Genomic DNA, 13,027 nt, shown 5'->3' with positions numbered 1-13,027 from the left:
CAAACATCTAAGTGTTAGTTGCATTAAAAATGAGTTTTTCTGTATGGAACAACATATTCTAAAATGAAATGGAGATCTTTTTAAAGGTTAAAAACTTATTCAATGTTATATCTTACAGGGCTTATACTAGGTTCAATACTGTATAACTGTATTCATTCAACTGTGAACCTAGAAACTTACACCCACTTGTAAGATTAGACATGCATGTGAAAACGTCTCAATGTCAATTGCTTTGGAATGAATTCTTCTGTATGAAAAAAAAATTAAAAAAATAATGATTAAAAAACAATAATTAGTAGATGTGAAAAACATTACCATTGAAATCTACCTGATGACTTTATATCCATGCTCAGATGCCTAGAAGCTCAGAAAGTAACCAACTGTGACTAGTAATAATCAGATATTTAGAGATTAGAAATGCATGTGCAAACATCCAATGTCAATTGCATTGAAAAAGAATTTTTCTGTATGAAACTGTGTATTTTAATAATGAAATAGAGATCTTTTTTAAAGGTTAGAACCTCATTTAATTTTGTCTTATAGGGTTTATGCTGAGTACAATATTGTATAACTGTAATAATTCAACTGTACACCTAAAAATTTACAGCCAATTTTGAAAGAGATGCATCTTAGCTCTGGAAATTGTTATTGAATATGTCAATGCTGTTGTAATGAAATGCTTCTTCTAAGTAAGTGGTTATTGAATAAATAATTAAAAAATAAATAAATAAAAATAAAAATAATGAAGCTGGGTGTGGTGTCGCATGCCTTTAATCCCAGCACTTGGGAGGCAGAGGCAGGTGGATCTCTGTGAGTTCAAGGCCAGCCTGGTCTACATAGTGAGTCCCAGGCCAGCTGGAGCTACAGGGAGACTGTCTCAAACAGATCAATAAATAAGTAAATAAATAAATAAATAAGTTAATAAAATGAGTAAATTTTTTTTAAGTAAGCTTAAGTCATAAAGCAGACTCTCTCTGCTGACCTCCTGTCCTCCCTGTGCTGTAGATAAGCACCATTCAATGACTTGTGGAGCAGGCCTGTGTGGGTAGACTGCTGAAGGTGGTGGGAAATGAGCTATGAAACCTGTTTTGTGGTTTTTTTTCCTTGTTGTGTTTTGCTTTGTTTTACTCTATAATTGTGCCTTAGCTGATGATTAGGAGCCTGATTTTGGAAGTAGAAAAATTCGGTTTCACTAAAAGTCAGACTCCTTGGACCTCCCTGACAAGAGCAAAGTAGAATTGCTAGAAACTTGGGTATTAGATCAAAATGCACGTGCTCCAATTTGGCTCCTCTACCTCCATTTTTTTCCTGGTTGTATGACAACCCACCATCCTGATACCAACTAGTCTTTTATGGTTCAGCAGAACTTTCACACCCACAAGATGACCGTGCTTGACTCAGAAGAACATAGGATACAGGACAGCATCACAGTGCCAAGAAAGCATGCCTCAACCTGCGCAGTCCTCGTGCCGGGAGATGAGATCTGCACCCGGTAGGTGCAGGAGCCGTCCCAGGAAAGGTCTGTGTCCCCCAAAGCACATCAGACCTATAAAAATGCAGTTTCCAGGATCTCACAAGAGACATGCCAGAGTCACTGCCCTCGGGCTCGGAGCATGGGTGCCTTACAGGTTTCTATAGTTTATAGTTCTTTATAGCATAGTAAATTCCTGTAAACTATAGCTCCTCCCAGATACAGATACGTGAACAATCAGGGATCATTCTTCTCCTAGGTAATGTTGCCTAGAAACACAGTTGACATTTGGCTCCTATCAGGTTGCCAGGGTAACAAAGCTAGGAAGTCAAACAAAGGTCAAATTCTCATGCAGAAAGGGAAATGATAGCTGTTTTATTAACGCTGTCCATAATTATCTTGGGTCAGATTGTTCCACTCCACTCAGCTTCTCTTTTCCTGTCAGAAATATGTGATGATAATAATACAGATCAGGTAGATTTGTCTGAGAATTACCTGAGAACAGCACCTAGCATGTTTGGGGCTAGAGAAATGCAAAGCTATCTATTATTTTCACTATTAAATCCTATTTCCAAGCTAAGGCCCTAAGCAAAGAACAATTCAAAATAGAAGGCTCAATTTATGTGCTAAAAAAATTTCAGGCGGCACATGCCTTTAATCCCAGCATTCGTCAGGCAGAGGTAGGTGGATCTCTGTGAGTTCAAGGCCAGCCTGGTCTACATAGAGAGTTCCAGGACAGCTGGGGCTACAGAAAGACCCTGTCTCAAAAAGACCAGAAAAAAAAAAAATTTCAGGACTTGGGATATGGCTTACCAGCAGACAACTTGACTAGCATGTGCAAGGCACTGGGTTTAATCCCTGGCACCACAAAAATTGTTTTTTATGGTATTGAGAATTGAATTCAGAAAAAAATTAACTGGTATGTAATAAGTATATATATAATTATAACCCCATATGTATGGGTTACAGTGATAATTTTCTTTTTTAAAGTTTTTTTATGTATTTATATTTATTTGGGGGGGGTTGAAACAGGGTCTCCCTGTAGTCCCAACTGACCTGTGTGTGCATATGCCACATTGCCACATGAGTGCTGGTACCCCTGGAGTTCAGAAGACCCTTTGAAGTTGGAATTGCAGGTGGTTGAAGCAGCCTGACATGGGTGCTAGGAACTGAATTCATATCCTCCAGAAGAACAGCAAGCACTCTTAACTCCTGAGCCTTTTTCCCACTTTCCTAACTTTATTTCTCATGTAGCCCAGGCTGGCCTTGAATTCATTACACAGCTGAGTATAACTTTGAACTTCTGATCCTCCTGCCTCCATTTCCCAAATGCTGAAATTACACCATTCTCAGCTCATACAGTGACAATTTAATGTATTATATATTACAGTGCAAATCAGGTTAATTTGTGATTCCATCTCTTTAAACATTTATCATTTCTTTGAACTCCTTTTAGTTCTTTATAATATAGTAAATTCCTGTAAAATACAGGCATCTTACTGACCAGAACAGTAGAACTTACACCTCCTACAAATGTACTTTGCTGCCTATTATATTTTTGTTTCTTTTTTTTTCCATTTAGTATAATGTCCTTCAGTTTCAACTATGTGGCCACCAATGACAGGACTCTACTCTTTTTATTCCACTCCACTGTGTATATGCACCACATTTTCTTTATCCATTCATCCATGATGGGCACCTCAGTTATCTGTACTATACATTGGCAATTGTTAACCATGCTGCAATAAACACAGGAATACAGACATCACATCAACAAACTGATTTCATTTCCATTGTCTCTATACCCACAAGAGGGGTTGCTGGATCACGTTTAGTTTTTTGAGAAATTACAAACTGGGTTTCCGTAATGACTTTACTAACAGTATATAAGGGTTCCCCTTTCTCTGATCCTTGCTGTCACTTTTTTTTCTGAACACAGTCATTCTAACTGTGCTGAAATGATACCTCATTGTGGTTTGGATTTGCATTTCCCTGGTGATTAGTCATGTTGAGCATTTTCATATATTTGCTGGCTATTTGCATATCTTAAGATATGTCTACATAGATCATTTCTCATCTTTTTAAAGTTTTATTTATTTATTTTTGCTGTGGGGTTGTTTGAGTTCTTTATATGTTTTTGATACTACTCTTTTATCAGATGACTCTCTCCCGGTCTTCAGGTTGTCTTTACACTCATTTTTTTTTTCCTGTACAGAACTCTTTAATTTGATGTAATCTCATTTTTCAATTTTTGCTCTTTTTAGGTGCTAAGAATTGAACTTAGGGTCTCATTGCATGTTAGGCAAGGATTCTACTACTGAGTTATATTCCCAGCCCTATTGTTGCATTAAAAATACACCACAGCCAGGCGTGGTGGTGCACGCCTTTAGTCCCAGCACTTGGAAGGCAGAGGCAGGTGGATCTCTGTGAGTTCAAGGCCAGCCTGGTCTACATAGTGAGTTCCAGGACAGCTGGGGCTACAGGGAGACCCTGTCTCAAAAGACCAAATATATATATATACCACCAACAAACAAAGTTCATTTGTATGAACTCATGTCTTTTTCCTTCAAAGTGAGTTTGTGTTTTTTCCAATATTTGAATTTCCACACATGATCTCAAACATCATGTTTTATATTTCTTAGTTAAAATGCACAGTTAGTGCATATTTATAGTTGAATATAATTAAAGCATGAGTGAGATCTTAAAATAACAAATGCCAATCTTTGCAATGGGCTCATTTACAGAAGTTGAACATGGCTTGCCAGGCATTTTCTTTATTATGGTCCCAGAACTTGCTTCCTTTGCCAAGGCTCTGCGGCTGCAGCACAGACCAGACATTGAAATTTGTAATCATTTCCCTGGTCCTGTATTAGTGGGCTCAGTAGCGACCACTACAGGGCAATCCCTATAATGGTTAGCTCTATTCTGTCCCACTAGGATCATAGATGGACCTTAGGGACAAAGCTAGAGGATATGAGGGATATAAGGAGTGATTGGATGAACATGATGGGAAAATGGTTCAGGGAAGAGAGGGAGGAATATAAAGACCCAGGAAAAGACAATAAAGGCACTGACAAGGGCTAGAGCCAGCTAAATAGTCCATACTCAGGGAACAAAGCTAAGTCAGAGAAAGGCAGGACTGAAACCAGGCACACAACAGAGGTTCAGAAGAATGGCCGCTAGGTGACCAAGGTACGTTGGCATCATGGTCAGAGGCATGACTTTGCTATCTTGGAGACTGATGTCCAAGTACTACCTCTGACATGACTACCCCTATGTCCTTGGGCAAGTGACTTGAAATCTCTAAGTTTTGCTGTCTCATCTGTCAAGTGAGGATAAACCACAGGACCTACCTCATAGGATAGCTGTATCAAGTGAAAGAACACATTATAAAATACAGAACAAAAGCACAAGGCCCCAAATATTCATAGTTATCATTATTATGCTACTGAGGCAAATTAGTTCTGTGGCTGTTGTGACAAATTACCACTTACCACAACATAGATGCATTAGCTTACAATTCAATAGTTCAGAAATCTGAAGTGGGTCTAACTGGCAAAAAGCAAGGCTTCATCAGAGCCACATTCCTTTCTGGAAGCTCTAGAGAAGGATCTGTCTCCTCACCTTCTCCAATTCCAGTGATCATCTCCAGGCCTTGGCATTGGGCCCTCTCCCTCGTCCTCAAAGTCAGCAATCCTGGAGTGAAAGCTTAGCTGAACTGAGTCCTTCTCATTGTGACATTCTTCTGATCTGTCTTCTGACTCCCTCTCCTACTCTTAAGGACACTTTTGGCTATACCAGAGAAGCTAGGCCAGGCCAGTCTCCATCCTCCAAGGGCAGCTAGCTAGCAAGCTGAATTCTACCAAAACCCTAAATTCTTCCTTTTCTGCACGTACCCTTGGCATGTATGAATGAATCAGAGATACACGTTGGGAGGAGCTGGTGATGCAGACTAGGATTAGAAGTCTGTGTTTGCATAGACTGGGCAGTTTATCTTGTGTAAGCGTTGGCCTCTGTTGAGCCACTAGATGTGTATATCCCTTAAGTGAAGTTATGGAAAATCATTCTCTTTCTTTTTACATACTAAACAATATGGTTCTCCTTACACTTAATTGAAAATATAAATCTGATCAAATTCATACATGAGCTTGATCATAGCATTCTCTCTGGCCTCAAAATCCTCCTTCTCAACACAGCACCCAGGCACTCAATAGTGGCCAAGCAGCACATGATTTTCTCCACACCTAGATTAAGCACTAAGCCCATAGAGGCAGCATATAGTACTTTTGTGATAATAAAAGGTGCCTAATTTTTGGAACTAGTAAGGGATAAGGCACTTGGTTTAAACTTGACAATACTTTGTATACACAAGCCAGGTGGACATTAAGTAGCACTGAAGTGACCAAATACACAGCAAATTCTGTGGGCAAAGGGAGTGTCTTCAGACAAAGGGGATTTTGTAAAGAAGCAGAACAATAAATCCCTGCGGTCCTGGAAGCTTGGGGTTTGGACTTCAGACTTCAAGCACTTAACCTTCACTACTTGCCAGTTAAAAATAAGCTGAAACATGCTAAACCTGCTGGTCTAAGGAGAAAATAAAAAGTTCTTTGACTCCAGCAGAAGAACAACAGCAGGAACAAGAAGGTGCCCCTAGGTCACAGTCTCCGGGAAGAGCCCGCTGCAGACCAACAGCACACATTAAGGGATCAGTCCTCAAGGATCCATTTCCAGAATGCAAGAAGTTTGCAAGATGCTAGAACACCCCAGGAGGCACTTAATTGAGTAAATCAACAGCAGTCGTGAATTCCCAGAGAAACTGCTATAACTTTGGTCTACACCACCAGCTGCAGGGGACACTCCCTCCATCCAGATTATATGCTAACACAATGTAAAATGAATCAAATGCCAGCTACTAAAAGACTATTCTTCTAGAAAGACTCTCCAACCCCAAAGGCCAAAAAGACCCCACACATACACCTTGATAAATATTGCTGTGGATAACCAAGGGGTCTCAGAGCAGGGAGTAGTGTGGTTAGACATTTGAAGATAACCTGAAACCTAGCCTGTCCCGTTTGTATCCAGGTAGGATGGGGTGGTTTGACTAATGATATCAATTAAAAAGCCAATTTTTCACACCCTGATGGAGAGGTGATGGGAAGGGGAGAAAGAAAGACAGACACACAGAGAATGGCAGTCTGAAATCAGAGGGGTGAAGGAGTGATGTCTGGCACTGGCAATGAAAAAGAAGGGGCTAAGAACAGAAAGATGAAGAGAAAGTTGCAGACTTCAGTTTTCATACTTAGACAAAAAGACCTTCTGTCATGTAGGAGCAAATCCATGGATGTGCCTGTGGTAGGGTTGGTGGGTGCTAGGTCCTGCTAACCACACAAGCCCTACCTACATTCTCTAAATGCGCCTTTCCTCCAAAGCATAGCACTGTTACATTTTGTGCACATGAATTTAGCTACATGTTGCTTTCATTTAAAATCCAAGCCATTCAGTAGAATGTAAACTCTGGAAGGCAGGGATCATGCCAACTTATTCATTAGCTGCTCGTCACCTGGCACCATGCAACTTACACGCAAGGAGGGATTTGATAAGTTTATTTAATGAGTGAATGAATGAGAAAATTAATGAAGACACAAAGAAACAAAGATGTGCATGTGGAGGAGTTTGGGCTTTGTGGAGGAGTTCAGGCATTCCTCAAGCAGAAAAAAAAAAAGGAAGGCAATTTAGACAGAAGAAACACTGTAATGTATGGAGACATGAAATAAAAGGAAGCCTGGAGTAGCTGAGGGAGTTATAACCCCCCAAGGTCCCATGCTTGGCAGTACCTAATCGATGTCTCTCACTACACCTGTCAGGAAAACGAGGGCAATGCATTAGACTGTCAACAAACTAATTTACACTTGAACATCTACAAAGTCCAGGATTACATCTTATTTTCTAGTGTCTCTATTAGTTGACCATGTCTTAGGCACAGCACGGGGCTGGCTGGGTGCTGGGGATGATACAAAGTTGTATGTCATACTCCCCATCAAGGCCAGCGGCTTATAACCAGAGAAACACATAACTAATCAGTAAGCTGTGTGGATCCAGAGGGGAACAAGGCCACCGCTGCTGAAGGGAGTGTTTAAAACACCAGATCCAGTGCTTTCAATAAGTGCTTATGTCCCCAATAGTTCTGTACTTGTGCAGGAGTTAAAAGCACTAGGAGGCCAAGAAGTGACCCTGTCCCCCTAGTTGGTAGAGCTCTTGTACCCAGAGCCATTGCCCCTGCAGCATCTTCAGTCTCTACTTGCTGGAATCTTCCCAAGGAGGACAGCAAGGGGCAGACCGAACCTCTGCAGCTGCAAGAAGGGAGGGTCCTGAGGGAAAGCCTGAAAATGGGGCATGTGGTATTTCCCAGAAGCACAACAGCAACTTGGTAATTTTGCTTAGGCTCAGACCTGAGGCGTTGGGCTGCAAGATCCTTCAAAGCACCTAGTTGTGCTCCCAGCTCAGAGGGAACCTGGATGTCAGAGAGAGAGACTATAAATTAGACAGTTCATGTACAGAAACCATGAACTGATGGACATGGTGTGTCACAAGACCCCAGGTGCTATGGAGTGCCAAGGAAAGCCAGTAAGATAGCTGGGGCCAAGGCAGTGCTCCGCTATGTACAAGCCTAAGCTGGGGCAGAACTGGAAAGGGTTAAAGGAAAAGTTCCACACGAGGGTAACATAGAGCCTTCTAAGGAATGATTACAGCGATTCCTGTGTTTCCAATAGTGGGAGTCGTACCTTTCTCCTTTGGCTCTATTCTCTTGTGGGAAAAAATAAGCCTCAGAGATATGTAAGTAAGCAAAGCTATAACCCACCAGTGGATTACCCTGGAAACAGACTGGACAAGGGCCCCTGGGTACTAGCTTGTCAGGCCTCCATAAGAAGAGGCTCCTGAAAGTGACTAACCACTGTGTGAAGTTGAAATGAAATGACTGACCCACGTCAGAGGACCACGAGGACCATCATGTCATTCCCAAAGGCAGGGATGGAGGCACGAGAGCTATGCAAGGGAAAGTGCATACAGCCAAACAGTGAAAACAACCAAAGAGAAGCTACCTTGACTTTTATTTGGTACTTGCATTGCTTTACCCTTAATAAGAGTATTTAGTTCTTACAAAGTAAAATGTAGGAGTTGAAGGGTTAAATCTGTGAGGTCCAGATCAAAAAATTCTCCAGAGGATTGGGAGCAAAGCTGGAGGTCTGATAACAAAGACATACAGTCACCACCTGGTGGCAGCATATCTAAACCAAAGACTGCGTGGGAGTGGGAGTGTGTGTGTGTGTGTGTGTGTGTGTGTGAGTGTGTGTGTGAGTGTGTGTGTGAGTGTGTGAGTGTGAGTGTTTGTGAGTGTGTGTAAGTGTGAGCGTGTGTGTGAGTGTGTGTGTGTGAGTGTGTCTGCCCCCCAGTTTCCTTCATTTAAGACAGAGCTTAACCATGACCTTCCTAGCCAGTGGTTGTTTGGGGTTTCCTTTGGTGAAGGGGGTCCTCATTATATCCCTTTCCCAAACTCAAATGATACTGGACAGATTTGCCCCACCAATAGGGGCTCACCAAGGTAACTGGTCTAAAACGCTGTACTCCATGGTGTTGGCCCTGTGTACCAGTGACATGAGTGAATGGTAAATTTCCCTAAAACGTTTATTATAAGAGTTACCCCTGAACAGCAGCAAAGGTGACCTTGATAAACCTCGCTATTTAGACATTTAGAAGTAGTTCCTGAGGAGTGTCCACCCAAGTGCAGTGAATGCAACCTCAGGACAGTCTGGGAGGTCCCTTTACCCCCGTGGGGTAGCAGACAGACTTGTCCCCTGCAACCCTGAAGACTCAGGTTCCTGATCCAGTTTTCTATTGATGGACTTAAGAAGGTTACTAAATCTAGGAGCTTTTTGTTTTCTCCCTGTAAAGTGGAGATAATTCTACCCATCAAGGCCAGGAACTGTCAGGTGAGACAGCAGGAATAAAAGCGGCCGGCCCACTTCAAGGGCTGCCAGGTATGTGGCAATTCCCCACTCTGCTAGTGCTGCCAGTGTCTGAGATAGATTGTTTGTTCTCTCTCCTCTTCAGGAACCAAGCTGTCTCCAGTCACTGTCAGTAAAATGACTGTTCTCAGGTCCAAGTGGCAGTATCTTCTGAACCAGCAGAGAAGAAATCACTCTCAAGGTTAAATCCAACAATCACAGAGACAGAAACAAACCAAATCATGTCTACAGTGAGAAACTCCAGAGTTTATATGATCTGGCAAATTTCATCTATGGTGGGTTTCATTCCTTACCCAAATAGTAACTACATCCTATAGCCTGCCTCCTTCCTGGTAGCCTCCTTGGGTCTACCACATCCAGAACCTCCTGACACTGAAAGACAAGTTGCCACTGAGTCACAAACAGACTAGCCCCATAGCATGCCACTACCTTGGAAGCACTGGTGAGCCTCTTTCAGGTGCAAAAGAACAGCAGGCAGGGAATAACAGCTGGGTGCCTCAGCATCCCCTGCAGGAGTGATGCGGTGAGCATAGGGTGGAGGGATAGCAAGTGTGAAGACTGTCAACACTCACTGCCAGTAAGTAAGGAATTCTTTCATTGCTCAACAGCCTCAGAGGTAGGAGACAGGGAAGAAAGGAGGTAACTTTCTGGATGCCCAAAAGTCCTGGTGAATGATTCCTTGTTCTACAGTGGGAAAGACAGGTCTTGGTTCACTGTATGTCCAATACCTGAGGGGAGAAGCAAATAGCTAAAACATAAATGCCCCAGAAATACTTGCTGGATATGAGGGCGGATGTATGTATGTATGAAGGCAGGGGCGCCAGAAGCTGCTGTTTGTTCTTGAGTTTGTTGTTGTTTTGGATCTGAAACAAGGTCTCCCTAAGTTGCCTTGACTGGCCTTGATCCTCCCGCCTCCCACTCCAGAGTGCTGAAATTATAGGCATGAGCAGCTGAAGGCTGTTTTTTTACCTAGCTCCCCAAACAGCAGACAGAGGAAATAGCTATAGAGGCTGAAAAGGAGACGAGAATGAAAACTTGTACTGTTAGAGGAAAAATTCTGGCCTGGGATTTAAAAAAAAAAAAAAAACATGGTCCTAAGAGACACAGAGAGAGATGAGCGACCTGGATCCATATCTGAGCTCTATGAGATTTGTCTGTTGTAACACTTTGGGAAAGTTACAAAAGATGTGGATGGTGTGGGTGATGGCTTCCTCCTCACGCCCCTGCCAGGCCACAGTTCATCCGTGAAAAGCTTCCAGGACTGCTTCTCAGTCTCCCCCTTAGGTGCTGGAAAGGGACCTACTGCCCTTTACCCGAAAGCAATAGTCTACATGACTGGCAAAGGTCTGTTACTGATCCCTATCTTGTGAGCGTTGGCATTAGTGTAAAGGCCACACTAGAGTCAAGGACCACCTCTGGCTCCCAGTCAGCCTGCACCTACTGCTCCAAGGCCTCCTCATGGTACTGATTTTCCATGAGCTCATGCATGGGAAAGTCAGGCTTGCTTCCCTACAAGTCCTGAAAGGGTGGGAGTACTCTGGCTATTCCAGAAAGCCCTCCATCCATAAAGCTGACACATTGGTAGATATTTGTCTTGTCTTTCTTGAATCTATTAGGTAGACCTGGAGGGAAGGAGAGTTAAGTCCTAGGCAGTGTTTCAGAGTGTTTAGCACTTCATAGTAAATGTCAGTAACACATCAATAAGCCTCTTAGCTGTTGTGCGAACCTGCCTCCCCACCAGGCTGTGTGCTGAAATCCACTGTCTAGCTCTCAAGGGTGGCACACTGCCCCCTAGAGGGCATTCTGAAGATCTATAAAGTCCCAGTAAAGGAAGTCTGGAGGAGGGGGTCTCCTTGCTATGGCACAGGGCTGTTAGAACACAGGGTCTTCATTCTGCTGGGGTAGTTGCAGGGCAAGTTGGGACTTTCCCTCTTTGGATCAGAATGAAGCAGCTAGTTCTTGGCAGCAGGATGGAAGCAGAACTGGGCTGAGCTACTTACAAAGGTCTTCTGTGGCCGCTGGAACGAAGGCAGCCATAGACTCATACAGCTCCTCGTCACAGCCGGGGTTGAGCGAGCATTTCATGAGCAGGTCTGTGGACAGATGGGCCATGGATTCATACACAGCGTCGGCCTCCTCACCTTGCATCAGTTCCTCTTTAATGTGGCTCTTCAGCATGTCCACTGTCTCCTGCAAGAGAAGAAGGGGGTGCTGCACACTGAGGTACCTGGCTAGCTGGGCAGAATCAGGCCGAGTGGGCCTGAGACAGGCAAAGGGAGTGGTCATGAGTCAGGATTGCAATTGCTTGTGGGTATTTTCATTCCCTACCTGACAGAGCACTTCAGAGTCAGGCTTTGGGCCTTTTTTTCTTCATTGCCTTATGGTTTCCATTTTAATCATATCTTCTCCCAACACTAATCACAGAGTTAAGCACTTAAGAAATTCTAGTTAAATGGCCAGAGGTCAAAGGATATAAATAAAAACTACTCTCTCATGAGCACCTAGTAAGAGTCAGGTTTGGGGAGGGGGATACACTGACACATTTTTCTCATGTCACCCTTCCCTCTCTATGAGGTGAATACACTACTCCCCATTTACAGATGAGAAAAGCAAAGCTCAGAAAAACCTAATCCTTTCCTTGCAGAGCTTGCAACCTTGGCTTTTGATCTTTTTACTGCATTCCAGTGATTCCTCAAAAGGGAACAAGTGGCATAGGCAGTCGAGACCCTTACTGACCAGCCATGCAGATGGGCAGTGGGCTTGACAGGAGCATGCTAAGGTGTGCCTGCCCCTGTGAAACCAGGGGTCCCTTAGAAATGACTCAGTTCCCAGTCCTTCCAGCAGGCTTCCCCAAGTGCAGGGCAGTTTCTAGGGCTTCCTCCCTCAGTTTCACATTCTAGATGCTCCAAAAGATGCTGCTCTTACATAAACGGTCCCAAAGTCAGAAAGGTTACCCCCAGTCACACTGCCTCCAGATGGCTGTGGTGCTGGAGTGCTGACTTCCCTGCAATTGCTGCACAATGTTTCCTGGCAAGACACTGGTGTCACAAATCCTTACTTTAGCACAGAAATCCTTCTTTTCATCATCAGTACCCAACAGAGGTAATCTTTGATTGACACTGTGCTGGTTTCCTGGTGAGACTGGAGCAAACCAAGTGACATTTGTGTAATGCTGGGGACTCCAAGTCTAACATTTGGAAATAAAATGAAATAAAATGTGACACTCCTTAGAGACTGTGAGTCACCTGCAGGGACAACCTTTTGGTAACAAGGCTGAAGATACATCGCTGTAGGTGGGAGCAAAGATAATATGAGAAATGTGAACCAGACTAAGCTCAAGGCACCCTGAGAGTAAAACTCTAACCTCCCCCATTATGCCGAAAGGATAACAAGCCCTACCTATAGCAATGAATTAGGTTCAAATCCCATCTGCACCTTTACCAGTGTGAGGCTCTGGGGACAATCACCTTGGCTTTCTACGTCCTTTTCCTCATTCATAAGACAGAAAATGCAGTCCTTTCAATTTCAAAGG

At 43.2% G+C, this 13,027-nt stretch overlaps 1 protein-coding gene across 1 annotated transcript in view; it reads right to left on the bottom strand.

Annotated features, from left to right (window-relative positions):
- Window positions 1-13,027, bottom strand: part of Pik3ap1 (phosphoinositide-3-kinase adaptor protein 1) — a 122,599-nt gene that overhangs the window by 47,996 nt on the left and 61,576 nt on the right. Inside the window, exon 8 of the mRNA XM_029563050.1 lies at window positions 11,496-11,685. Coding sequence (XP_029418910.1) covers window positions 11,496-11,685 — 190 coding nt within the window. The remainder of the gene's footprint in view (window positions 1-11,495; window positions 11,686-13,027) is intronic.

The sequence above is a fragment of the Nannospalax galili genome, unplaced genomic scaffold, assembly GCF_000622305.1.
Source record: "Nannospalax galili isolate Female #2095 unplaced genomic scaffold, S.galili_v1.0 scaffold875, whole genome shotgun sequence".
NCBI classification, from domain to species: Eukaryota; Metazoa; Chordata; class Mammalia; order Rodentia; family Spalacidae; genus Nannospalax; species Nannospalax galili.
The sequence above is the reverse complement of the archived record's forward strand: the minus strand, read 5'-3'. Positions and strand labels throughout refer to the sequence as shown.